Source organism: Neovison vison, chromosome 11 (assembly GCF_020171115.1).
Source record: "Neovison vison isolate M4711 chromosome 11, ASM_NN_V1, whole genome shotgun sequence".
NCBI classification, from domain to species: Eukaryota; Metazoa; Chordata; class Mammalia; order Carnivora; family Mustelidae; genus Neogale; species Neogale vison.
In genome coordinates, this window is record NC_058101.1 from 134,920,595 (window position 1) to 134,945,578 (window position 24,984).

The 24,984-nt window shown below is 40.0% G+C and overlaps 1 protein-coding gene across 1 annotated transcript; it reads left to right on the top strand.

Moving 5' to 3' along the window:
* Positions 1–24,442, top strand: APELA (apelin receptor early endogenous ligand). Its single transcript, XM_044224788.1, has 3 exons — positions 1–247; positions 1,634–1,723; positions 23,820–24,442. The coding sequence occupies exons 1-2, from the start codon at positions 172–174 to the stop codon at positions 1,720–1,722; spliced, it is 165 nt and encodes a 54-aa protein (XP_044080723.1). The 5' UTR covers positions 1–171; the 3' UTR covers position 1,723; positions 23,820–24,442.
* The last annotated feature ends 542 nt before the right edge of the window (positions 24,443–24,984 follow it).

Below are 24,984 nucleotides of genomic sequence, written 5' to 3' on the forward strand. Positions count from 1 at the left end.
CACAGCACCAGTAACCTTGTCTGATGTGATCATTAACCTTTCTGGAAAAAGCAGCTGGCCGTTGTCTGAGGCTCGTCAGTAGAATGTGAGGGGAGCCTCACAGATACCACACAGACTATTCAAGACTGGTTTACGTTGGGAGCTGTTGCTCTACTTCAGGGGGGCAGGAAAATGAGGTTGCAACAATTCCTTTTTGCCTTTCTGCTTTTCGTGATGAGTCTTCTTCTTATCAACGGACAGAGACCAGGTAGGACTTTGATGTGTGTGGACCGAGTAACTTGTTTCTGCCTGTTTGGGCTCGTAGGTGGGAGGGAGCAGGATCATGTTCCTGATGAAAATCACTTAGTGGTGCTTGAGGTACCGGTAAATGTGTAAGATTTCAGGAGAATGTTATCTATCCTAGTAGGTCCAGTATTTGAATGCTTTTTTAAAAAGTAGGTGGATTTAAAAATGATAAATATTTTGCCACTATTTTTTTAAATTCAAAGAAAATTTATTCCTTAGCTATTTTAGATATGTTGTCCTTATAAGTAAAAAAAAAAAAAAAGAAAGAAAAAAAAGAACTGTTTGGTATATTCACGACAGAGGTCAACAAACTTGGACAGATTTTTAGGTGAAATACAAAATCCAAAGCAGTTGATTAGAAGAACATGTTGCTGGCTGGAGTGGGGGCAATGTTACTAATTTGAATTAACAACAAAAATCATGTAACAGGTTGCAGATGAAATCTTAAAACAGGTTATGATAGCTGTTATTTCTAGTTATATAATTAGATGTCTCACTTAAAAATGCAATTTTAGTAGTATTGTGCTAATGGAGCCAAAAATGTCAGAAATATTTATGGTCAAGATAGCATTAATTGACGACACATTTTTCAAAGATGATGCATGCTGCGTCGTTCTTAACCAACAGGAATTAGTAAGCAGAGTTAGTCTAATGGGCTTTTACTTCAAAACCAAATATCCAAGATTTCAAAGCACTTTGGCAAGTAAAAAAAATTAGAAGGTTTTCTGACTCAGGAAAAATATTCAAATAGAGGGGCGTCATATTTATTCCAAATACATTAGGTTATTCAGTTGGTAATATACTTCTCCATTTAGAGCAGAAAAGAGTACATAGCTGGATAAAAATTCAGTCTCTCCTTTTTAGTTAATCAGAAGTCTGATTGCTGAGATTATTTCAGATGACATCCCCTAGTTTGCCCTTTTACATAAATAAGAGAAAATGTGGGTCAGCAGTTCAGAAAGCAACTTACCCCTTCTTACAGTTTATAGCAATTGCTAATCAAACTTTTCTGAACTACGGAACATCTTGGACATGTTCGTGTAAAATTACATCTGTGATTGATTCATTTCAGAGGACGAAAGGTCCAAGAGCACTGAGGAGGAAGTCCTGTGGAAGGAGGAGGTTACTACAACTAGATCCTGCTATGAACATGAGCTGTTAGGAATACATTCCATGTTTTTGATTCACAGTAATTTTCAGGTCACAGTCACATCTGAACAAGTAGCAAATAACCACAGTATTTGGATCCACAGCTTGGATCCAAAATATTCCTTTACATTCTCCAGATTAAACAATAATTCATTTTCTGAAAACTGCTCCTAATATTTCCCCCCCTTTTTTTTCTCAGCTAATTTGGCTGTGAGAAGAAAATTGCACAGACACAACTGCCTTCAGAGGAGATGTGTGCCTCTCCATTCACGGGTGCCCTTCCCCTGAGGTATTTCTGACAGAAAATTATTTTACTACATTTAGGCAATGTTCCAGATGAGATATATCAAGGAAGGTCCATTTATATTTTGTAATATGCGATAATACCTTTAAGGTGATACTATTTCAAGGGACGCATACTGACTGACAAACAGTGAATGACACCATATGTGAGAATTGCTTTAGTTGTTCAATGAGATAAAGTAAATGTGGGAAAATCTTGATAATTGTTGATTGTGAGTTATAGTATGGGGATTACTACTGTGGTTTTTGTTTAGCAATTTCATAATTGAAAAATCAGGTACCAAGAGAATGTAATTATGAGAGTATCTTTAAACATATGCTTTATTTTTTTTTTTGATATTCAAATCACATTGTCCATAAACATTTATTTGAACATGGCCACATTCAGTCATTTACAGACTCTTGATGGCTATGCTGTCAATGGCAAGACTGAGCAGTTAAACATATGCTTTAAAAAAAACACTGAATAGCTCTGTGTGCCATCCAGAACAGACACATTTCTCCCTAAGACCATTGTGTCCAGAACAGGCACATTTCTCCCTAAGACCATTGTGTCCTTGGAAAGCATTTGGAGATATTTGCCCAATGACACCATATAAACGATGTACCATCCTCGATATTCTATTTATTAAACCAGTTTCTTTTTCTTGGTAGTATTTCTTTGAATGTACAAAACCAATTTAGTATTGATACCAACTCATAGAGTTGGTCTTGATGGTTGCTGCGTCTTTAAGGATAAATTCTGAATAGAATTTTGCTCCTCTCTTCCCCCCTTTTTTTCCTTACATTCACTGAAAGGCCAATGATTTTATCCACCACCACTACCAGTAACATTGCTTGAATCAATTAACTTCAAACACTGCCCAAGTGTGTATTTCTTCATACTAAAAAATAAATGACTTGGCATTCCATTGTAATTATTTTAAGCTCTTTAATTCTCCTAAAATACATCATCCTTTAAAAAAATGCCATTGAAATAGCCCTCAGCTGGTTAGCATACAGAGGCAATTGCTAAATTAGCTTATTCAGTTGGTCTGTAGACTGGTGTGTTTATGGCACTATTCATTCAAGGCATTCATTCATGGTTGCCGTGCCTCTTGTTCAGTAATACACGCTTTCCAAACCTGCTGAAAGTCCCAGAGTGGGACATTAAACGAAGGAGCAAATGAGTAATCATTTATCAAGAGGCTAAGACAAAAAGCCAAGTTTTCTACACCTGTATCTGTAACAAATTACCCTTTGCAATCAAAATGAAAAACAGGTCTAGTGGAAAAATCCAGAAAGATACACTAAGAAATTCCTGAGAAGCCAATTAGTAGGGGCTAAAACATTTTCGATGCTAAAAAATCCTTTGGCATGTGTCGATAATGCATTTCAGTCCCACGTACAAATAGCGGTAAAATCTGTGCTTAGGAGGAGTGGAGAAGTTCAAGACTTTCCCAGCACTCCTCCACAAATAACAAAGGGGAGAGGAGGCGGTCCACAGTAGCAAGGGAATTCCTGCATATACTGAGGAAGATACCTTGCGGAACGCAAATAAAAGCCTTGCCGGCAGCCCCAGGTTGTATGAGCTTTCTGCACAAACCACCTGCCCTAAAAACAAGGGTCACAAGTAAATAAGATAGAGCGGTGAAATTTGAATTGTCAAAGTTAAGGAAAACTTTGTAAACCAAAGGGCAATCTAAAGAAAGGCCACGTCAACCGTTTAATAAGAGCAGTCCTTGACCAAATTTGGCTGATTGGTGTAAACAACCGCTCAGGTTACAGTATCGATTTTCTCATTTCTGTTTAGATTAGACCAGCCCTGCATTCCAATTAAAGTTCTTCGAAGAATGTATAAAACTCCCATTTTGAAATCCAGTGATAGCGTAAGAGCCAACATGGATTAAATATTAAGATACTTCTCCAGGATCTTGCTCAACAATGCTGTAGTAACAAGCACCACCTTCAGATGTGAAAGCGTAATCCTCATTTGTCCAAATACTTGAACACTTTTTTACATGTTCTGCAACACAACAACTTGACCGCTGGATAAATCACTAGAGACCTAGGTGTGGAACTCTAAAGGCTGAACCTCCCGTTCACTTATCCCCCCTCTGTTTTCTCCATGTTTTGTTTGTTTATTATTTTTTATGTAAGCTTTACACCCATCATGGGGCTTGAACTCATGACCCAGAGATCAAGAGTTTCTGTGCTCTGCTGGCTGAGCCAGCCAGGCACTCCTGTTTTCTGCATGTTTTAGATAAAAATCACACATGGTTACAGCTAGGGTCATGTAAGGCTGGAAAAGGATAGGTAAGGTAAACAGTTGACTTTGGAAGTTGTCCAGACTAACCTTTGAAGTAGCTTAGACTTTTAGCTCCCTCAATAAGAATGTCCTGTTATCATTGCTATGTAAATTTTACCAGCTCCTTGAGTCCTCCATGATCCTCAGAGACATTTTCCAAACTGTACAACTGAGTTAATTCAATAGAGAAATCTATGCTGTGTTTAGTTCATTCTTTGAAGATTTTATTTATTTGACACAGCACAAGTAGGCAGAGCGGCAGGAAGAGGGAGAGGGAGAAGCAGGCTCCCTGAGCCCGATGTGGGGCTCAATCCCAGGACCCTGGGATAATGACTCGTGCCGAAGGCAGACACTTAACTGAATGAGCTACCCAGACACCCCTAAAATTCATTCTCTTGATAAACGTTTTTTCTTGCTGGAATAAGTTGGCATCAGGTTCACCCCTAAGTGAATTAGAATGTAGGAAAACAAGAAAAAGGGTGTCAGGAAATCCAAGTTTACAGGCTAATGAGAGAGTGTTAGAGTGGAAAATGAGGTAGGATCCTTCGATTCTAATGATTTTCCTCATTCACCCATAAAATCTCACTATATCAATGCTTTTCTTTATAAATACGTACTCTAGGGGGCAGCTGGGCAGCTCATTCAGTTAAACGTCTACGTTTGGCTCAGGTCATGAGGGATGCAACCCCGAGTTGGGCTCCCTGTTCAGCAGGGAGTCTGCTTCTCCCTTTCCCTCTCTTACCCCAGCTCCTGCTCTCTCTCTTTCTCTCTCTCTCAAATAAATAAAATCTTAAAAATAAATAGATACTCAGGGTGCCTGGGTGGCTCAGTGGGCTAAAGCTTCTGCCTTTGGCTCAGATCATGATCCCAGGGTTCTGGGATCGAGCCCTGCATCAGGCTCTCTGCCTAGCAGGGAGCCTGCTTCCTCCTCTCTCTCTCTCTCTGCCTGCCTCTCTGCCTACTTGTGATCTCTGTCTGTCAAATAAATAAATCTACCTTTAAAATAAATACTCTAGATAACTACATAACTATTCATACATACTCTATCAAACTTTTTAAATATAATCTCTACATCCAACATGGTGCTTGGATTTACAACCCTGAGATTTAAGAGTCATATGCTCCAGTGATGGAGCCAGCCAGGGACCCCGGTCTGGCTTTTAAATAATTGTGACATATGTTCCTGTTGTAAAATCTTTTCCTAACAGTATGAAAGAATATAAAGTCACAAATAAAAAGTCTCCTAGTCTAACCTTTGGCCCTTCATTTCCCAGAGGCAATGGCTATGAAAGGGTTTTTGGTAAAGTAGATTTAATTTTTTTTTTTAATTGAAAAAAGATTTATTTATTTTAGAGAGAGAGCTCCTGAGCAGGGCTGTGGGAGGGTGGGGGTGCGGAGGAAGGAGAAGGAGAGGAAGAATTTCAAGCAGACTGGGGCTGAGCACCAAGGTGGAGGTGGGGGGTGGGTGGATCTCATACAGGGAGATCTTGACCTGAGCTGAAACCAAGAGATGGATGCTTAACTGACTGAGCCACCCAGGCACCCTGGTAAAGGTACATTTTAATACATTATTTTAAATTGAGACCAGCTAATATTCTCTTGTCACTCAGTCTGACTACCATTCAAAATGGTAAGTACTTGTATATTCTCTATTTCCTGCCTTATTCTTACCCCCTCACAGTTACAGGCTTCCCACTCCTTTGACCAGTCCTCTAGCCCTGCCTGCCAGTTCTTCCTGCAATTGCACTATTTATTGTCTTGGCCCTTCTCAATGCATGCTGCCTCTTTGACTGAACTGTGAAAGCCAATTCTCTAAAGCACAGAATCTCTACTTTTGTGAAGCATTTTATCTTTCATGTTAGCAGGACTTTCTGAGAAAAACTTTTTTTTTTTTTTTTTCCCGTAAACTCTACACTCAATGTAGGGCTTGAACTCACAACCCCAAGATCAAGAGTGGCATGTTCTTCTGAGTGTGCTAGCCAGGTGCCCCTGAGAAGAACTCCTACTTACTTTTAGGCACCTCTGATTCCCATTTGCCTACATTTAAACCTCTAATGACCTCTAGTTTCCTTAAACTTCTGAAACTTTTCCAATTCACAAGAGATTTCTATTCCAGAGAAAATGGAGATCATCAAGCTTTAAAATTAGACTGCCCTCAGACTACATTTACATCTGCTACAACTTGTGTTTTCTTTTCCTCTCCTGGGTATGGTTAATTTCTCTATCTCTCTACACCTCAAGAACCTTGATCTAACAGTCCCTTTCTTACTCAGATGGTTCAGTATGTCAAAACTTGTTTGTTTCCTCTTTTAAGAAGAGAAAAACACGTGCACCACTGACCCCATGGTGCTCTCTAGTGACTAGCCCAGGTTCTTCTCTGCGTAGCCAAATTTCTTGAAAAGGTGGCAGTTTCCTTTCTTACCATCTGCTCCCTGCTGCATTCTAGGAAAGATAAACTGTGACTTCTCAATCCAGTGAACACATTTTGATTCTGGTCTCAGTTATCTTGCTATAGGTCAGATAACGAATAGATTGTCCTTGGTTTTGATGATACCATGCTCCATTTTTATTGTCTTTGAAACAAATCACTATTCTTTTTAGTACCTGCACACAGTGTCCAACTGCCTACTTGAAATCACTTAGCTGTTCTCAGTCACTTCAAGTTCATGCCTGCAGTGCATTCGGAAATCTCTGCCATGACCTCTGCATACCCATAGCTTATTCTTGTAACTCAGTTCTCTGTTCCAATATCGTAGATGTCATCAAGAAGGACTTCCCTGCATCTGTTCCCTGCAACACTGGGGCGCCTAGTTGGCACAGTCAGGCGTCTGACTCTTGATTTCTGCTCAGGTTATGATCTCAGGGTCCTGAGATTGAGCCCCACATGAGGCTCAGTGCTCTGTGTAAGTCTGCTTAAGTTTCTCTCTTCTCTGTCCCTTCACCCGGTGGCTTCTCTCTCTTTCTCTGTCTCTCAGATAAATAAATAAATCTTTAAAATAAATACACAATGCAAAAATAAACTTATGTAAGAAAGCAGTACCTCAGGGGCGCCTGGGTGGCTCAGTGGGTGGCCTTTGCCTTCGGCTCTGGTCATGATCCCAGCGTCCTAGGGGAGAGAGCCCACATCTGGCTCTCTGCTCAGCAGGGAGCCTGCTGCCCTTCGCCTCTCTGCCCACCTCTCTGCCTACTTGTGATCTCTGTCTGACAAATAAATAAATAAAATCTTTAAAAAAAAAAAGTAGTACCTCATTCCACCCAAGGTAACTCTGTTTTCTTTTCCTTGTTCATGGTTTGTTTTTCTCCATGACACCTGCCATCTGACTTTGTTACTGTTTAGTATCTGCCTCTCTTCATTAGAATGTGAGTTCCATAAGAACAGAGACTTTGATGACAGCTATACACCCAGTGACTGCCGTAAGCTCCACAGAAATACCTGGTGAACGAATGAATGCACACTTAAAAGTAAAGTCTTCAATTTCTTCCACTCAGATATGTCTCGGAATCTGGAGAATAATTATAGAGCTATCATATATTAGACGTTTACTATGTATCAAGCTCTGTGCTATGAAATATACATTTTACCTTGACAGTGTAAATCTTTAAAAAAATTTTTTAAAGGTTGTATTTATTTGTCGGAAAGAGAGAGAGATAGCAAGAGAGAGCACAAGCAGGGGGAGAGGGAGAAGCAGGCTCTTTACCAAGCAGGGAGCCTGATGTGGGCCCAATCCCAGGACCCAGGGATCATGACCTGAGCCAAAGGCAGAGACTTAACCCACTGAGCCACCCGGCATCCCTCAGTGTTTTTTGAGCTGCCCGTACTGTAGTAATCAGTTCTGGTTGGTCTTCCAGGCCTGTCATTTCTACCTTGAAATATTTTTAAAAATCTGCTCCCCCTTCATATCTGTTACCACTATTTTAGTATCTGTTAGAGCTTTCCGGCATAACTTCAACTCCTTAACTCATCATTCCAGCCTCCAGTTTTGGAAAATCCTTTTTTTTTTTTTCTTTTATTCTTTTATCAATTGATTCTTCCTAAGCTATAAATCTAGCCATGTCACATCTTAATTAAGTGATTGTTCCTGTAGCCTTCAGGACAGTGAGAACTTCCACAGTTTAAGAAATGAGACCTTAGGGGGGCGCCTGGGTGGCTCAGTGGGTTAAGCCGCTGCCTTGGGCTCAGGTCATGATCTCAGGGTCCTGGGATCGAGTCCCGCATCGGGCTCTCTGCTCAGCAGGGAGCCTGCTTCCTCCTCTCTCTCTGCCTGCCTCTCTGCCTACTTGTGATCTCTCTCTGTCAAATAAATAAATAAAATCTTTAAAAAAAAAAAAAAGAAAGAAAAGAAATGAGACCTTAGGAAATAACACCTCTCCAGCATCCTGTCACCTCTTCACCTTCCCTCTCTAGAATGGATAAGAAAGAATTAACACCAGCCTCTGTGGATTCGAACTCTGACCACAAGCTGACTCACTGGTGGTCACTGGTAAGTCACTTTTCTGGCTTAAGATCCTCTTAGCTTCTAGACCTGTAAGTTGGAGCTAGTAATGGTGTTAACTTGGCCATACCCTACCTGGCACGGGGTAGCTGCTGAATTGATAGGAGCCAGAGTTTATTATTAATATGACTTTCGAATTCGTGTTCTTCACCTTTTGGCTGTTCCTCAAAGTATACTTCTGCCTGCAGTGTCCTTACTTGACGCTTTTCCTCCCTGTTCATTCATCCTTCAGGAAAGCTTCCCCAAGGTTGATGTCCCTACAAATTGTATTAGATGTCTACATTTTCCCTAACCCTATTTCCATAATTCTGTCAAAGTACTTGGCCTCACTGCATTGTAACACCTTAATTGCCTGTACTCCTCCCTCCCTTCCTCCCTTAGGATGTAAATTCCCTGAAGGCAGAGGGTGGGTGTTCTGCTTTGTTACGTTAACATTTGTTAAGTGGAACAATGAACCTTAGTTCAAAAGCTGGCGCACAGGTGATTGGAAATGGGGAACTTCATGATTCATAGGTCGTGGAGAAAGTGCACAACATGACTGGAGGGGTCACCTGGGGGAGGTCAAGGGAGAACGCTGACCTAGAGACCAGCCCCAGGGCACTTGCCAATATTTCAGACTGGGTGGAGTGCTTTGGGATTCCTGGGTTGGGGTCTTGATCAGGTCAATTCAGACCCAAGGTGGGGTGTTTGCCCCCCCACAAGGGTTCATATCTAAGGGCTATTGAAAATACAGAGGCCCTGGGAGGCAGGGGAGATTTGATCACAAGGGCTGTTGGGGAAGTGATACCTGAATTTCCATTTCTTTGCTACTTTGCTGGTGGTTTGCAGCTGCGCTCCACAGGAGCTTGCCGGAGGGGCTGGTGTCAGCGCAGGACCCCTGCTGGCTGCTTGGTCACAAAAATCTGGATCTGGAGGCGGCAGTGCCATGGAGTGGCTAAGCGAACCTCTCCACACTGGGTTGGGTTGATCTTCCTATCATTAGCCGATGAAAATGTCCCTGAATACAGCGAGGCAGTCCATAAATGTTGCTAACAGAAGTGAAATGTAACTTTGAGTTTTTATCTTAGCAGTTAAGACTTAACTACAATGAGATCCTAACACACATTTTCCGCTTTATTTCCTAATACTAACTGACAAACTGAACTCTGAGTAGCGGTCACTGGCACCTCATCAGGTGTTCCACCAGAGTACTGACCGTTCTTCTCCAGGCCCACCAGTCCTCCTGAGTCTTTCCATCCTCCAGCTAAGATTCTCTAATTCATTATTTCCATAATTGCTGCCAGCATCATAGGTCACCCTTTGTTGCTCTGTCTTCATCACACTGTTCTGGAAGAATCCTGACGTCTCCATCCAGTCATGTTCCCGCTGCTGGAGGATACACAAGAAGCCAGACTGGAACCACTTTTATTTATTTATTTATTTATTTATTTATTTATTTATTTATTTATTACAGATTTTTATTTAGGGGCACGTGGGTGGCTCAGTAAGCCTCTGCCTTCTGCTCAAGTCATGATCCCAGGGTCCTGAGATCAAGCCCCGCCTCAGGCTCTCTGCTCAGAGGGGAGCCTGCTTCCCTTCCTCTCTCTCTGTCTGCCCCTAGGCCTACTTACGATATCTCCGTGTCAATTAAATAAAATCTTTTTTTAAAAAATATTTATTTATTTATTTATTTATTTGACAGATCACAAGTAGGCAGAGTGGGAGGGGGAAGCAGACTCTCTGATGAGCCGGGAGCCCAATGGAGGGCTTAATCCCAGGACCCTGAGATCATGACCTGATCATGGCTTAACCCACTGAGCCACCCAGGCACCCCCTGGAACCACCTTTAAATTCATCATCTCTCCCTTATCGTCTGGCAGGCTCCTGCTGCATTTCTGTGCTCAGCTTGCTGCCTCATGCTTCATAATCACTAGTACTTAATTTTTCTTAAAACCTCTGGTTTTAGGCCCTTCTTTGCATTTTTAGCATCTGACCTTGCCTCTTCACATTACAAAGCAAAGTCTTCACATGGTGTATCCCTCAACTTCCTGCACCAAACTAGAATCCCATCTAATCCGATTTCCACCCTGCTCACCCCAATCCTCCTCTGCCCTCCCACCGCCTGAGAAAACGAGGCCATTCCTTCTTCTCTGTTGTGGGTCCCCTCCCCATCCCTTCCCACTTTATCGGGAATCTGAAACTGTCCCTTAAACATTCTCTTCATTCTCCTCGATCTCTGGATTATGTAACAACATGGAGATGTAAACATGGTGAGATGGCTTGTGTGAGTGGCTCAGTCGGCTGAGGGTCTAGTCTGCCAGTGGACCAGGTCATGATCCTGAGGTCCTGGGATCAAGTCCCACATCGAACTGATCAGGGAGCCTGCTTCTCCCCTCTGCCTGCACCTCCCCCCTGCTTGTGCATGCACTGTCTCGCAAATAAATAAAATCCGTAAAATTAAAAAAAAATGCTGATAAGATTACATATTAAAATAGACAACACACAGCCCGGGCACTTCTGTGTGAATGCTCTCAAGCCAGTCTTTTGTACTCCTCATTTCTGATCCACTATTTTGTTTTCTTTTTTTTCCTTTTTTTTTTTAAAGATTTTATTTGAGAGAGAGACAGTGAGAGAGAGCATGAGCGAGAAGGTCAGAGAGAGAAGCAGACTCCCCATGGAGCTGGGAGCCTGATGCGGGGACTTGATCCCCGGACTCCGGGATCATGACCTGAGCCAAAGGCAGTCGTCCAACCAACTGAGCCACCCAGGCGTCCCTTGTTTTCTTTTTCAATACTTATATTTAATTGTAAATGTCCAAACTCCGTTTGTTACAGGATTTTCTTCCTCCATCAGTGCTCACAGTGCCCTGTTTTCAGTCATGCCACTTTGAAGAATGAAGAGTTAGACCAGATAGACTGATGGGCAGCAAACCAAGGTTTATTGGGCGATAGCAAAGTCATAGTACTAACTCCCAAGAAGGGAGGGGACCCAAGAGGCTTGCCAGTGGAATTTCTAAGTCTTAGGGTTTAACCTGGCTCCTGGGCGGGCTGTTTTAATCTGATTAACCCTCCCTGCACCTGTCATCCAACCAGGTTTTTGCCACGTGGGAAAGGGTGGAGGGCTCCTTCCAGGGTGGTATAAAATCCCTTTAAGGGTGGTTTCCTTTTGGGGAGGGATGTGGGGGAAGGGGAGCATAGTCTCTGCCTGCCTTGCAGCTATCCTTCATCATGACCCTGGGATCGAGAGCTGCATCCTCTGTTGACTAACCCAGCCAGGCACCCTGTCTGATCCATTATTTTCCATTCACACCTCAAGCCACTCTAATCCTTTTACACCTTTTTTTTAATATAGCCATTGGGGCACCTGGGCAGCTCGGTTGGTGAAGTGGCTGACTCTTAATTTCTGTTCAGGCCATGATTTCGAGGTCCTGGGATTGAGCCCCACCCTCAGGCTCCGAGCTCAGCCCAGTCTTGCTTGAGATTCATGTTCTCTCTCTCTCTCTCTCTCTCTCTCTCTCTCAAATAAATAAATAAATAAATCTTTAAGCTAAAATAAAATAGCCTTCAGTCACCTTCAGCTTTCTAAATTAAGGTCGTTTTATTCTTCCTTTTTATTTTTCAGAACTTTAACAACTATGTCTGCAAAAATCCCTTACCTTAGATTTCTGACACTAGACTGCTTTTCCATCAAGTTCTCAGCTAACCCTCTGTCTCCTAGGTAGGAGTAATCATACCTAAAAGGCTTGCAAGCTCTAGTTTTCCTCTACCCTCTTCTACTCCATTTCAGCCTAAGAAAAAATATTTACCAAAAAATATTTTATTTATTTATCTGAGAGAAAGCACAAGAAGGGGAAGCAGCAGACGGAGAGGGAGAAGTAGGCTCCCCACTGAGCAGAGAGTAGGACATGGGGCTCTACCCCAGGGGCTGGATCACTAGGATCATGACCTGAGCCAAAGGCAGACGCTTAACCAACTGAGCCATCCAGGTGCCCCATTCTGGTTTTTCATTTTAATTGAAATGTACTTAAAACACAGTGTGTTTCACCCATTCCTTTGGCCTAAATCTCTTCTTTACACTGACTGATAATACTGGAGAGGGGAGAAGACCATCCAAATGAAAACCAGTAAAGCCTATTTATTCAGAGCTTGGCTTGAACGAGGGATTCAGCCGCTGTCATTTGTTTTTGGCTGAGGACAAGAGATAAGCAGAGGAGTTGGAAAGTTTTATAGTGAAAAAAAGAGAAGGCTTTGAGGTGTGATCTGATTGGAAGTTGTTGGTATGGGGAAGCTGGAGTCAGGCTATCTAGAAATGAGGCTTCCTATGGGATTGGCTTGGGGTGCATATATGGCTTTCTCTCCTTAGTCCTGAATTGGCATCAGAGTAAAGAAGGGCAAAATTAGGGAACCTGGTAGTTATTGAGAGACTATTGACTATTTGAGGCCAGTTGCTACACAGGTCATGGTTGGGCTTCCTCAGCTGGTTGCTACAGCATTTGCAGGTCAGAGTTCTGTTTTATGGTCTTTATATAGTCTGGCCATGGCCATTGTCCATTTATATGTTCAGTCTCTCCGTTCCAAACTTACTTCCTCTCTAGTTCACATGACCCAAACCTCACTGCTGTCTGCCTTGTACCAGCTGCCTCATACCTACTTTTGCGTCTCTTACCCATTCTTCATATTCATAGCTTCATACCATTCAAGACCCTTTAGTGATTTCTCATTACTATTAAGATTAAAATCAAATTTTTTAAAGATTATATTTTTAATTAATCTCTGTGCTCAGCACGGGGCTTGAATTTACAACCCCAAGACCAAGAGTTGTATGCTCCACTGACTGAGCCTGGTACCCCAAAATAAACTTTTTTTCTTGGAATTTTTTTTTTTTTTTTTAATTTGACAGAGTGAGAGAAGGAGAGATTGCACATGCAGAGGGAGCAGCAAAGGGAGAAGGGGAAGCAGGCTCCCTGCTGCAGGGAGCCTGATGTGGGACTCCACACCAGGACTCCAAGATCATGACCTGAGCTGAAGGCAGAGGCTTAACCCACTGAGCCACCCAGGTGCCCCCCCAAAATAAAATTCTTAATGTAGCCCACAAAACCGCATGATCAAGCACTGCTCTGTCTTCCACCCTATCTGACCTGACTCACTAACTGTATCTGTCCTTTTTTCACTTCAGAGCTTTCACACATTGTTTCTCTGGACCTAAGATTAGGATGTTCTGGCCCTTCCCTTCACCTAGTTTATTCCTACTCAGTCAAGAACTTTGATCAAATGTCACTTCACTTGTGTGTGTGTGTGTGTGTGCACGCACGCTGGCTGGCTGGCTGGCTGGCTCAGCAAGTAGCGCATGTGACTGGATCTCGGGGTTGTGAGTTCAAGCCCCACATTGGGTGTGGAGATTACTTAAAAATAAAATCTAAAAAAAAACCATGGGTGCCTGGGTGGCTCAGTTGGTTATGCATCTGTCTTCAGCCCAGGTCATGGTCCCAAGGGTTCTGTGATTGATCCCTACGTTGTGCTCCCTGCTCAACAGGGAGCCTACTTCTCCTTCTCCCCCCCATCCCCCACCATCCCCTGCTCGTGCTCTCTCTCAGATAAATAAAATCATTAAAAAGAAGAAGAAAGAAATTGTGTTAGAGCTTTCAACTTTATGTGTACTCATTTTTTCTCTACTAATATTTTTATATATACAAAAACTGTATATATATATACACGTAATTTAAACACATGTAATTGCCTCTTTAGGTTGCTAAATTTAGTTGTATTTATTTGTAGATCTGGAGACAGCCTTTTTTTTTTTTTTTTTAAGATTTTATTTTTGTAAGTAAGCTCTACACCGAGCATGGGGCTCAGACTCATAACCTCAAGATGAAGAGTTGCAAGCTCTACAAGCTGAGCCAGCCAGGCACCCTGAAAGACGGTCCTCTTGAACCACTCTTCAGTTTCTTTGTATGGACAGCCTTAATTTATTTAACCTGGCTATTGATGGATATTAATGTATTTATGTTATTTTGAACAGCGCAATGAACATGTATGCACTCATCTTAGAACACTTGTGCATTTACTTACAAAACATTTCTAAAAGCATCACTAGGACATGCATATTTTTTAATTTTTTGAAATATTTATATAGTGTATAATTTACCTATTTTAAGTTGTACTGTTTAATGGGTTTTACTATACTTAAGTAGTTCTGTGACATCATGATAATTCATTTTAGAACATTTTCATGCCACCCTATAATGAAGTATTCATACCCATTAGCAGGCACTTCCCATTTCTCCCCAGCTCTCTGATCCTAGACAACTACTAAACTATTTTCTCTCCCTATAGATTTGCTATTCTGGACATTTTTTATAAATATTCTTAGGATTTTTTCTTGTATGATTGGCTTATTTCACTTAGCTTAATGTTTTCAAGACCCATCCATATAGTAGCAGATATTAGTACTTTGTTCATTTTTAAAGATGAAATAAAATTGCATAGAAACATTTTGTTTATCCAGTCATTATTATTTTCACTATTTGGTTATTAGGGATAATTCTCCTCTGAACATTCATTTATAATTTCTTTAAGTTTATTTATAATCTCTACACCCAACATGGAGCTTGAACTCATGACCCTGAGATGAAGACTTAAATGCTCTAGTGACTGAGCCAGCCAGGCGCCCCTAGTTTATAAAATTTTTGTTTGAACAGATGTTTTCAATTCTCTTGGGTATACACCTAAGAGTGAAATTGCTGGGTTATATGGTTATTCTCTATTTAACTTACTGAGGAACTGCCAAGCTATTTTCCATAGTGGCTGCAGTATTTGACATTCCTAACAGCAGTATATATATTCTCCACATCCTCACCAACATTTTTTACTTTAACAGTCCTGGGGTTAGTACAGTAGTCCCCCCGCAACCCTTATCCATGATTTTGTTGTCCATGGTTTCTGTTAACCTGCTGTGAACTGTGGTTCTGAAGCAGATGATCCTCCTGACCTGTCTTCAGAAGGTCAGTGGTTGCCTAACATTGTATGGCGGCGCCTGCGTCATTCCCCTCACTTTATCTCATCATGTAGGCATTGTGTCATCTCACATTACCACAAGAGAGGGTGAGTATAGTAAGATAAGGTATTTTGAAAGAGAGAGATCATATTCACATAACTGTTAATTGGTTTATTGGTATAATTATTCTATTTTACTAGTCGTTGTTGATTTCTTACTGTGCCTAATTTGCAAGTTAAATTTTATCATAGATGTGTAACAATAGGAAAAAACATAGTCTACATAGGGCTTGGCACTATCCATGGTTTCAGGTATTCACTAGGAGGCTTGGAATACATCCCTCAGGCTAAGAGGGGACTACTGTAGCTCATTGTGATTTTGATTTGCATTTCCCTAATGACTAATGATGTTGAGCATCTTTTCATGTACTTCTGGCCATTTGTCTCTCTTTGGAGAAATGTCTTTTCAAATTCTTTGCCCATTTTTCAGTTGGCTTACTTATCTTTATTGTTGAGTTATAAGCGTTCTTTATACTCGGAATACAAGTACTTCATTTGCAATTATTTTCTCCCATTCTGTGGGTTGTCTTTTCACTTTCTGAGTGTTATTCTTGAACACAAAAATTGTTAGTTTTGTTAAAGTCCGATTTGCCTGTTTTTTCTTCCATTGCTTGTGCTTTAGGCATCATGTTTTAAAACCACTGACAAGTAGCACCTGGGTGGTTTAGTTGGTTAAGCATCTGCCTTCAGCTGAGGTCATGATCCTAGCGTCCCGGAACTGAGTCCCACATTGGGTTCCTTGCTCAGCGAGGAGCCTGCTTCTCCCTCTTCCTCTGCCATTCCCCCTGCTTATAGTCTTTCTTTCTATCTCTGACAAATAAATTAAATTAAAAAATAAAAATAAAAAATAAAACCACTGACTAATCCGAGGTTACAAATACAATTTACATCTATGTTTTCTTCTAAGAGAGTCTGTAGTTTTATCACTTAGGTTTATGGCTGTGATCCATTTTTTTTTTTTTAATTCTTTTTCTTTATTTTTTTAAATAAAGTCTGCCTGAACATGGGGCTCGAACTCACTACTTTAAGATTATGAGTCACATATTCTACTAACTGAGCCAGCCTGGAGCCCCTGACTAAGATCCATTTTGAGTTCAGTTTTATATGTGGTGTGTGTGTGAGGGTCCAACCTCCTATTTCTGTGGTCATCCAGTTCTAGCACCATTTGTTTGAAAACCCTATTCTTTTCCCCCATTTAATTATGCAGGCACCATTGTCAAAAATCAATTGACCATAAATGCAAGGGTTTATTTGTGGGCTCTCGATTCTATTTCATTGATCTATATGTCATTCCTTGTGCTAATACTGTTCTTTCATGATTATTGTAGTATTATAGCAAGTTTTGTTGTTGGTTTTTTTTTTTTTAAGATTTTATCTATTTATTTGACAGAGAGCACTAGAGGGAGAGCAAGCACAAGTGGGGGGCAGAGGGAGAGGGAGAAGCAAGCTGAGCAAGGAGCCTGCATGGGCCTGGATCCCAGGACTCTGGGATCACAACCTGAGCTAAAGGCAGACACTTTAATTGATTAAGTTACCTAAGTGCCCTATAGCAAGCGTATATATATATGTATATACTATGACATTTTTTTATTATTATTCATTTGAGGGAGAGAAACAGAGAGCACCAGCAGAGGGAGAGGAGAAGCAGGCTCTCCACTGAGCTGGGAGCCTACCATGGGGCTCGATTCTAGTACCTGGAGGTCACAATCTGAGCCAAAGGCAGATGCCCAATCATCTGAGCCACTTGGGCACCCCCTATAGCAAGCTTTTAAATAAGGATGTGTGAATCCTCCAACTTTGTAGTTCTTCAAGGTTTTTTGTTTGTTTGGTAGGTTTTGTGTGGTTTTTTGGTAGGTTTTTGTGTGGGGGGGGTGGTTATTCTGGTTGTCTTGAATTTCTATATGAAGTTTAAAATCTGCTTATGGGTTTCTGCAAAGAGCTATCTGAGATACGGAAAGGATTATTGAATCTATAGATCAATATGGGAAGTATTGCCATCTTGACAATTAAGTTTTCCAACCCAAGACCATGGAATGTATTTCCATCTAGTCAGATTTAATTTAATTTTTTTTAATCAATGTTTTGTAGGTTTTAGAATATGAGTTTTACACTTACTTTGTTTCTTAAAGTTTATTTCTTTTCTTTGAGTAATCTCCACAGTGTGGGGCTTCAACTCATAACCCCAAGATTAAGAGTCTCACACTCTACTGACTGAGCCAGACAGGCACCCCTTCACTTATTTTGTCTAATTTATTCTTTTTTTTTTTTTTTTTTTTGAAGATTATTTATTTATTTATTTGACAGAGAGAAATCACAAGTAGACAGAGAGGCAGGCAGAGAGAGAGAGAGAGGGAAGCAGGCTCCCCGCTGAGCAGAGAGCCCGATGCGGGACTCGATCCCAGGACTCCCGATCATGACCCGAGCCGAAGGCAGCGGCTCAACCCACTGAGCCACCCAGGCATTCTTAAGTATTTTATTCTTTGATGCCATTGTAAATGGAATCTTCTTAATTTCATTTTTATTCATTGATAATATATAAAAATATAATTTGATTTTTGTTTATTGATCCTATATCTTGTAAACTTGGTGAAATTTTTTATTCATTCTCTTAATTTTTAGTAGGTTCCTTAGGCTCTATTATGTATAAACTCCTGTCAGCAGCAGATAGATACTTACACTTCTTTCTTTTTTCTTTTTCCTTTTTTTTTTTTTTTTAAGATTTTATTTTTAAATCATCTCTATACCCAGCTTGGGCCTTGAACTCAAAACCCCAGGACCAAGAAGAACATGCTCTACTGACTGAGTCAGCCAGGCGCCCCTATTTCTTTCTTTCTAGTCTGGATGTCTTTTATCTTCTTTCCTTGCCTAATTGCCCTAATTAGAATCTCTAGTACAATGTTGTATAGAATTGGTGAAAACAGTAATCTTTGTTACTTGATTTTAGATGGAAAGCTTTCAGTCTCTCATCATTAAGTATGTTAACTGTAGGTCTTTGTATTTGTCCTTTATCAGTTTGAAGAAGTTCCCTTTAATCTTCGTTGAAAATTGTTATCGTGAAAGAAGAGTGTTGAGTTTTAACTTTTTTTTTCCCTCTATATCTGTTGAGATTATCATGCTTTTTTTGTCTTTTGTTCTATTGAAATTATGTGTGACGTTGAAATATTAAATGGTTGGGGAAAAAATTAAAAATTTCGTAAAATTCACCAGTGGAGCCATCTGGCCTAGGGCTTTTCTTTCTTTCTTTCTTTTTTTAAGTTTTTTATTTAAGTTTAATTTAACCTAACTGTATTATTAGTTTTGAGGTAGAGTTCAGTGATTCATCAGTTGCATACAACACCCAGTGCTCATTATTGCAAGTGCCCTCCTTAGGTACTGCAAGTGCTTTTCCCATCACCCAATAACCCCATCCCCCCACCAACCTCCCCTCCAGCAACCCTGTTTGTTTCCCATAGTTAAGAGTCTCTTAGGGTTTTTTTTTCCTTTCTGTTTTTGTCTTTTTTTTTTTCTCCTTCCCTTCCCCTATATTCATCTGTTTTGTTTCTTAAATTCCCATATATGAGTGAAATCATACGTAGGACTTTTCTTTGTGGGAAGTTTTTACTTTGTGGGAAGTAAATTGCTAATGCAGTCATTTTTATTTGTCATGGGCCCAATTAGATTTTCTATTTCTGGGGCGCCGGGCTGGTTCAATCAGTAGAGCATGTAACTCTTGATCTTGGGGTCATGAGTTCAAGCTCCACGTTGGGTGTAGAGCATACTTCCAAAAAAAAAAAGTTTAAGTTTCTTCTTAAGCAATTTTGGTAGCTTGTATCTTTTTTTTTTTTTTTTTAAGATTTTGTTTATTTAATAGAGAGATCACAAGTAGGCAGAGAGGCAGGCAGAGACGGGGGTGGGGGGAGCAGGCTCCCCGCCGAGCAGAGAGCCCAATGAGGGACTCGATCCCAGGACCCCAGGACCACGACCTGAGCCAAAGGCAGAGGCCTTAACCCACTGAGCCCCCCAGGTGCCCCGGTAGCTTGTATCTTTTTAGGAACTTGTTCTTTCATCTAAGTTACCCAATTTTTTGGTACACAGTTCTTCAGAATATTTCCTTATAATCTTATAAAAATGTTACTGTAAGGTCAATAGTGATGTTTTTGCGTTCATTTCTGAGTTTAGTAATTTGAATTTTTCTTTATTCTTGGTCAGTCTACATAAGGTTCATTAGTTTTATTGATCTCTTCAAGGACCAGCTTTTGGGTTTGTTCTTTTTCGTTATAGTTTATCCATTCTCTGTCATTTATTTCTATTTTAATCCTTACTTTTTTCTGCTTGCTTTAGGTTTCATTTGCTCTTTTTTTAGTGTGTTAAGGTGAACTGTTACCTTGCTGATAGAGATCTGTCTTCTTTTGATACAGATGTTTAGAGCTACAAATTTCCTTCTAAGTATTGTTTAGGTACATCCCATAAGTTTTCATATTCATCTCAAAGTATTTTGTTTTAAGATTGTATTTATTTATTTATTTGTCAGAGAGAGAGAGAGAGAGAGAGAGAGGGAACACAGCGGGGTGTGGGGGGGGAACGGGTGCGGGGAGAGGAAGAGGGAGAAGCAGGCTTCCTGCCCAGCAGGGATCCCATGACCTTGGGGTCATGACCTGAGCTGAAGGCAGACACCCAATGAATGACTGGGCCACCCAGGAGCCCCCAACTCAAAGTATTTGCTTACTTCCTTTATGATTTCTTCTTTGATCCATTGGTTGTTAAGCAGCATGTGGTCTATTCCCACATATTTGTGAATTTTTCAAATTTATTTGTTCTTGATTTCTAACTTCATCCTGTTGTTGAATCATCTACTTGTCCTTTTAATTCGGTCAGTTTTTGCTTCCATGTATTTTGGGGGCTCTGTTGTTAGGTGCATGTATCTTCATAATTCCTATATCTTCCTCAGTTGACTCCTTTTATCATTATAAAATGTCTTTGTATCTAATAACTTTTGGTCTTAGAGTTTATCTGACATTAGTATATCTGCTTCAACTGTCTTACGGTTGCAGTTTGCATATCTTTTTCTATCCTTTTAACCGATTTGTGACCTTTGAATATATGTGTGTTTTTTATATAGTTAGATTAAAAGTTCATCTTGTTTCGTTTTACCCAGTCTGACAAGATTGGCCTTTTGAATAGATTGTTCGGTGATTGTGCCTTTTTTTTTTTTTTTTTTTTTTTTTAAGTACGCTCCACACCCAGTGTGGAGCTTGAACTCATGACCCTAAGATCAAAAAATCGCATGCTGGGGTGCCTGGGTGGCTCAGCGGGTTAAAGCCTCTGTCTTCGGCTCAGGTCATGATCCCAGGGTCCTGGGATCAAGCCCCGCATGGGGCTCTCTGCTCAGCGGGGAGCCTGCTTCTTAAAAAAAAAAAAAAAAAAAAAACAAAACCTTATGCTCTCCTGACTGAGCCAGCCAAGCTACCCAAATTCACATTTAATGTTATTACTGATATAGTTGGATATACAGTTGACACTTGAACAACCTGGAATTTCATATTGTATCCTTACAGTAAAGTAAGCTAGATAAAAACAAATGTTATTAAGAAAATCATAAGGGGCAACTGAGTCACTCAGGTGGTTGAGCATCTGGCTCTTCATGTTTGTTGGTTTAGGTGATGACCTCGTGGATTTTGAGATTGAGACCCACTTCTGGATCCACACTCAGCACAGAGTCTGCTTATCCCTCTGCCTCTGCTCTTCCCCACCACTGCCTGCTCTCGCTCTCAAAAAATAAATAAAAATATTTTAAAAAATCGTAAGGAATAGAAAATAGATTTATAGAATCATATCAAAAAAGAATCTGTGTATAAGTGGACCTGTGTAGTTCAAACCCATGTTGTTCAAGGATCAACTGTATATCTGATATTTTACTTTTTAGCAGTTGCCCTAGGACTTAAACAGTATACTAATTTATCAGCATCTTCCTCAGATTATGCTATTTTTTTAAGTCCAAGAGATACAGAAATACCTGTATAGCTGTATTCTCTTCCTCTTTAATTTCAGTACAGTTATACACATCTGTATATGTTACACATACAAATTTGTTAAAATCATTACTTTCTACAATTTTAGGTCCCTTAAGGCTGAGAGAAGGAAGAAGAAATACATGTTTATAATAGAGTTAATATATTAGCCTTCTTATTTACCATTTCCAGTTCTTGTCATTAGTGGATTTTTCTGATGTCTTCGTCTATTCAGGGTGCTATAGGAAAGTACCATAGGCTAGGTGGTATTTCTCCCAGTTCTGGAGGCTGATTTCATAGATCTCCATCTTCTCACATGGTGGAAGGCGCTAAGGAGCTCTCTGGTTTCTACTTGGTAAGGGCACTAATCCCAGCCATGAAGGCTCTACCTCATAGTTTAGTCACTTCCCAAAGGCCCTACCTCCAAATACCATCACATTGCAAATTAGATTTAAATACCTGAATTTGGGGGGCACACAAACATTTAATTTATACCACTTGAATCAATGTTTCCATTTTCTCTATTCCCTCAATTTCCAGAGACTTCAAAGACCTTTTTTTTTTTTTTTTAAAGCAGGCTCCATACTCAATGTGGAACCCAACATGGGGCTTGAACTCAAAACCCTAGATCAGGACCTGAGCTGTCAAGAGTCCAATGCTTAACCAACTGAACCAACTAATTATTTAAAGGAGCGGCACTCCTTTAAATAATTTTTTTTAAAGAAAATGGTTCAATCGGAAGAGTATATGACTCTTGATCTTGGGGTTGTGAGTTTGAGCCTTATATTGGGTGTAGAGATTATAAACAAACAAACTAACTTAGAAACAATTTTTTTTTCACCAGCTAAGATTGTTTCATCAGGAGGAAGGGTCACAGAGCTCCTTGTACCCTCATTTAAGAACCCTGTAGGATTGCACTTTTTTGTCTTTAAAGTAAGCTCTACACCTACTGTGGGGTTTGAACTCATGATCCCCAAGAAATCAGGAGGAGTTCACTCTACCAACTAAGCCAGCCAGGTGCCTCTAGGCTGTGTGTGTTTTAAACATGGATACCTAGTAGTAAATTGCTCTGTAGAAAAGCTACGCCACCTTACATTTCCAATAGCAAGTTGTAAGAGGGCTTATTCTACACAGTTTTGCCAACACTGGGTGCTATCAGTGTTTTTAATCTTTTCTAAGCTGATAAGCAAGAAACCCACCTCATTTTATGTTCCAAATTTAGGCAGTCTGAGGTGATTTCTAGAAGAGGCATGCCTGCATTTTTTACTGCTATTCATTAAAGTTGACACCTCACTGTGACTGTCAGGAAAGTGAAATGTTAAGGATGTGGAAGCTTCCAAAAATGAACCAAGAGAGTGCCTCATGTCTTCATGAGGGGGCCAAAACGAATTGTCTAGGGAAACCTTGATACCAATGATTGTCTTCCTGTAAAAGATCCATTTTTCTTTTTAATTATTAGTTACATGTTGCCCTACCATATATTTAAAAGTTATTGCTAAGTATTAATTTAAATTGTTTCATAACATTAAAAGATTTCTAGGGACCGTTTTATCTATTAAAATACCCCAAATTAAGATACTGGTTCTGAGGGTGCCTGACTGCTTCAGTCAGTAGAAATTTGACTCTTTTTTTTTTTTTTTTTAAGATTTTATTTATTTATTTGACAGTGAAAAAAAGAGATCGGGAGCAGAGGCAGTGGCAGGTGGAGGGAGAGGAAGCAGACTCCTCACTGAGAAAGGAGCCTGCCTGATCCTGGGCTCTGTCTCAAAACCCTGTATTATGACCTGAGCTGAAGGCAGACACTTAACTTGCTGAGCCATCCAGGCACCCCAGACATGTGACTCTTGACTTAGGGTTTGTGAGTTCAAGCTCCAGGTTGGGCATGGAGCCTACTTGAAAAAAGATACTGTTTCTGATATGTTTTTGTGGCCCTGCTCCACATAAATTGTCTTAGCAGTATAAATACCAAGAGTCAAAATCCAAAATACTAAGAAAAATAGCTGGGACTGCTCATGTGGGTCACTGAGCAAACAGAGATTAGGCGAAAAATAATTCAATGAAAAAAAATCTCTTTAATAACATAAATTCAGACTTGAAGAAATAGAGGTACTTTTTCTATATTAAAAGGTACGAAAATACAAAGTATACTGAGAGTTAACTCTCAGTACAGAAAAACATTGGTAAATTTTCATAACTCATTATCTGTTTAAAAAAATTAAGCATGGGTAAATTAGTCTGCTGGATAGCATTTCTTATTGTGTTTCTTTCTCCTTTGCCTTCCCAGTGTGGACCTTCTCTAGATAATCGAAACCTGGTCTACCAGAAGAGGAATGAAGGAAAGATACTCACCCACACCATAGTGTGATTGCTTAGAAGTTCCTCTACATAAAGGAATCATTTGAAAGCACCTGGGATGGTTTATTAGTCTTACAGGATTCTCTTCCTGGTTTCTCTTTAGAGGGGAAAATAACAAATTCAAAAGCAATTCCAGTCTGAAGCACAATTATTTGCTTGTATATTAAAAATCTCTCATTTTTTCCTGCACATTACTATTCCTAGAGGAGTTAAAATAAAAACACTTTTTAATGTCTTAGTACAAGAATTAAAATTTTTCTTTCATAATTCTGTAATTCCCACAAGTATTAAAATGTTTGTGTACGTTTGTATATGTTTGAGTGATTTTTTTCCAAAAATGCTAAATGTCTAATCAAATGCTTTGACCGTGTGGCTTTACAGAATAAGCATACATTAATTGGTTCATTGATTATTTATATAGTGAAACTAAGAAAGAAGCTATTAATTGCTATCAATTTTATATTATAGGCTTTAATGTTTATGAAAGTATTTTTTTATTTTGAACAATACCCATAAAGTCATAAAGGAAAGTTTGAAATACTAAGATGTTAATTTCTGAATCTGTCTCTCATCATGTAATTATAATAAGCCAGTGCTTTATTTCCTTCCCAGTGTGAGGTCTTCCCAAGTTGTTAAATACACTCTTAATTTGTATTTATTAAAAGACTAAAGTTAGCTCAATGCCATAAAGTTTTTATTTTACTGTAAGTTAATTCCAGGTATGAAATTTATGAAATCTTGATTAGAAATTTTGCTTATAAACATTGTAGAGTAGAAGAAACAATAAACCATTAACCCTTATTTTGATAAAATGGAAGCTTGGGGGCACCTGGGTGGCTCAGTCTGTTAAGCCTCTGCCTTCGGCTTAGGTCATGATCTCAGGGTCCTGGGATCGAGGTCCATCCCCATTGTGCACACCCTCACCTCCACCCCAGGCTCTCTGCACAGCGGGAGCCTGCTTCCCTTCCTCTCTCTCTGCCTACTTGTGATCTCTGTCTGTCAAATAAATAAATAAAAATCTTTAACAAAAAAAAAATAAAAGTTTGGGATTGTTATACTATAAAGAATTTGAGATAGAAATTCTGAAATCACAG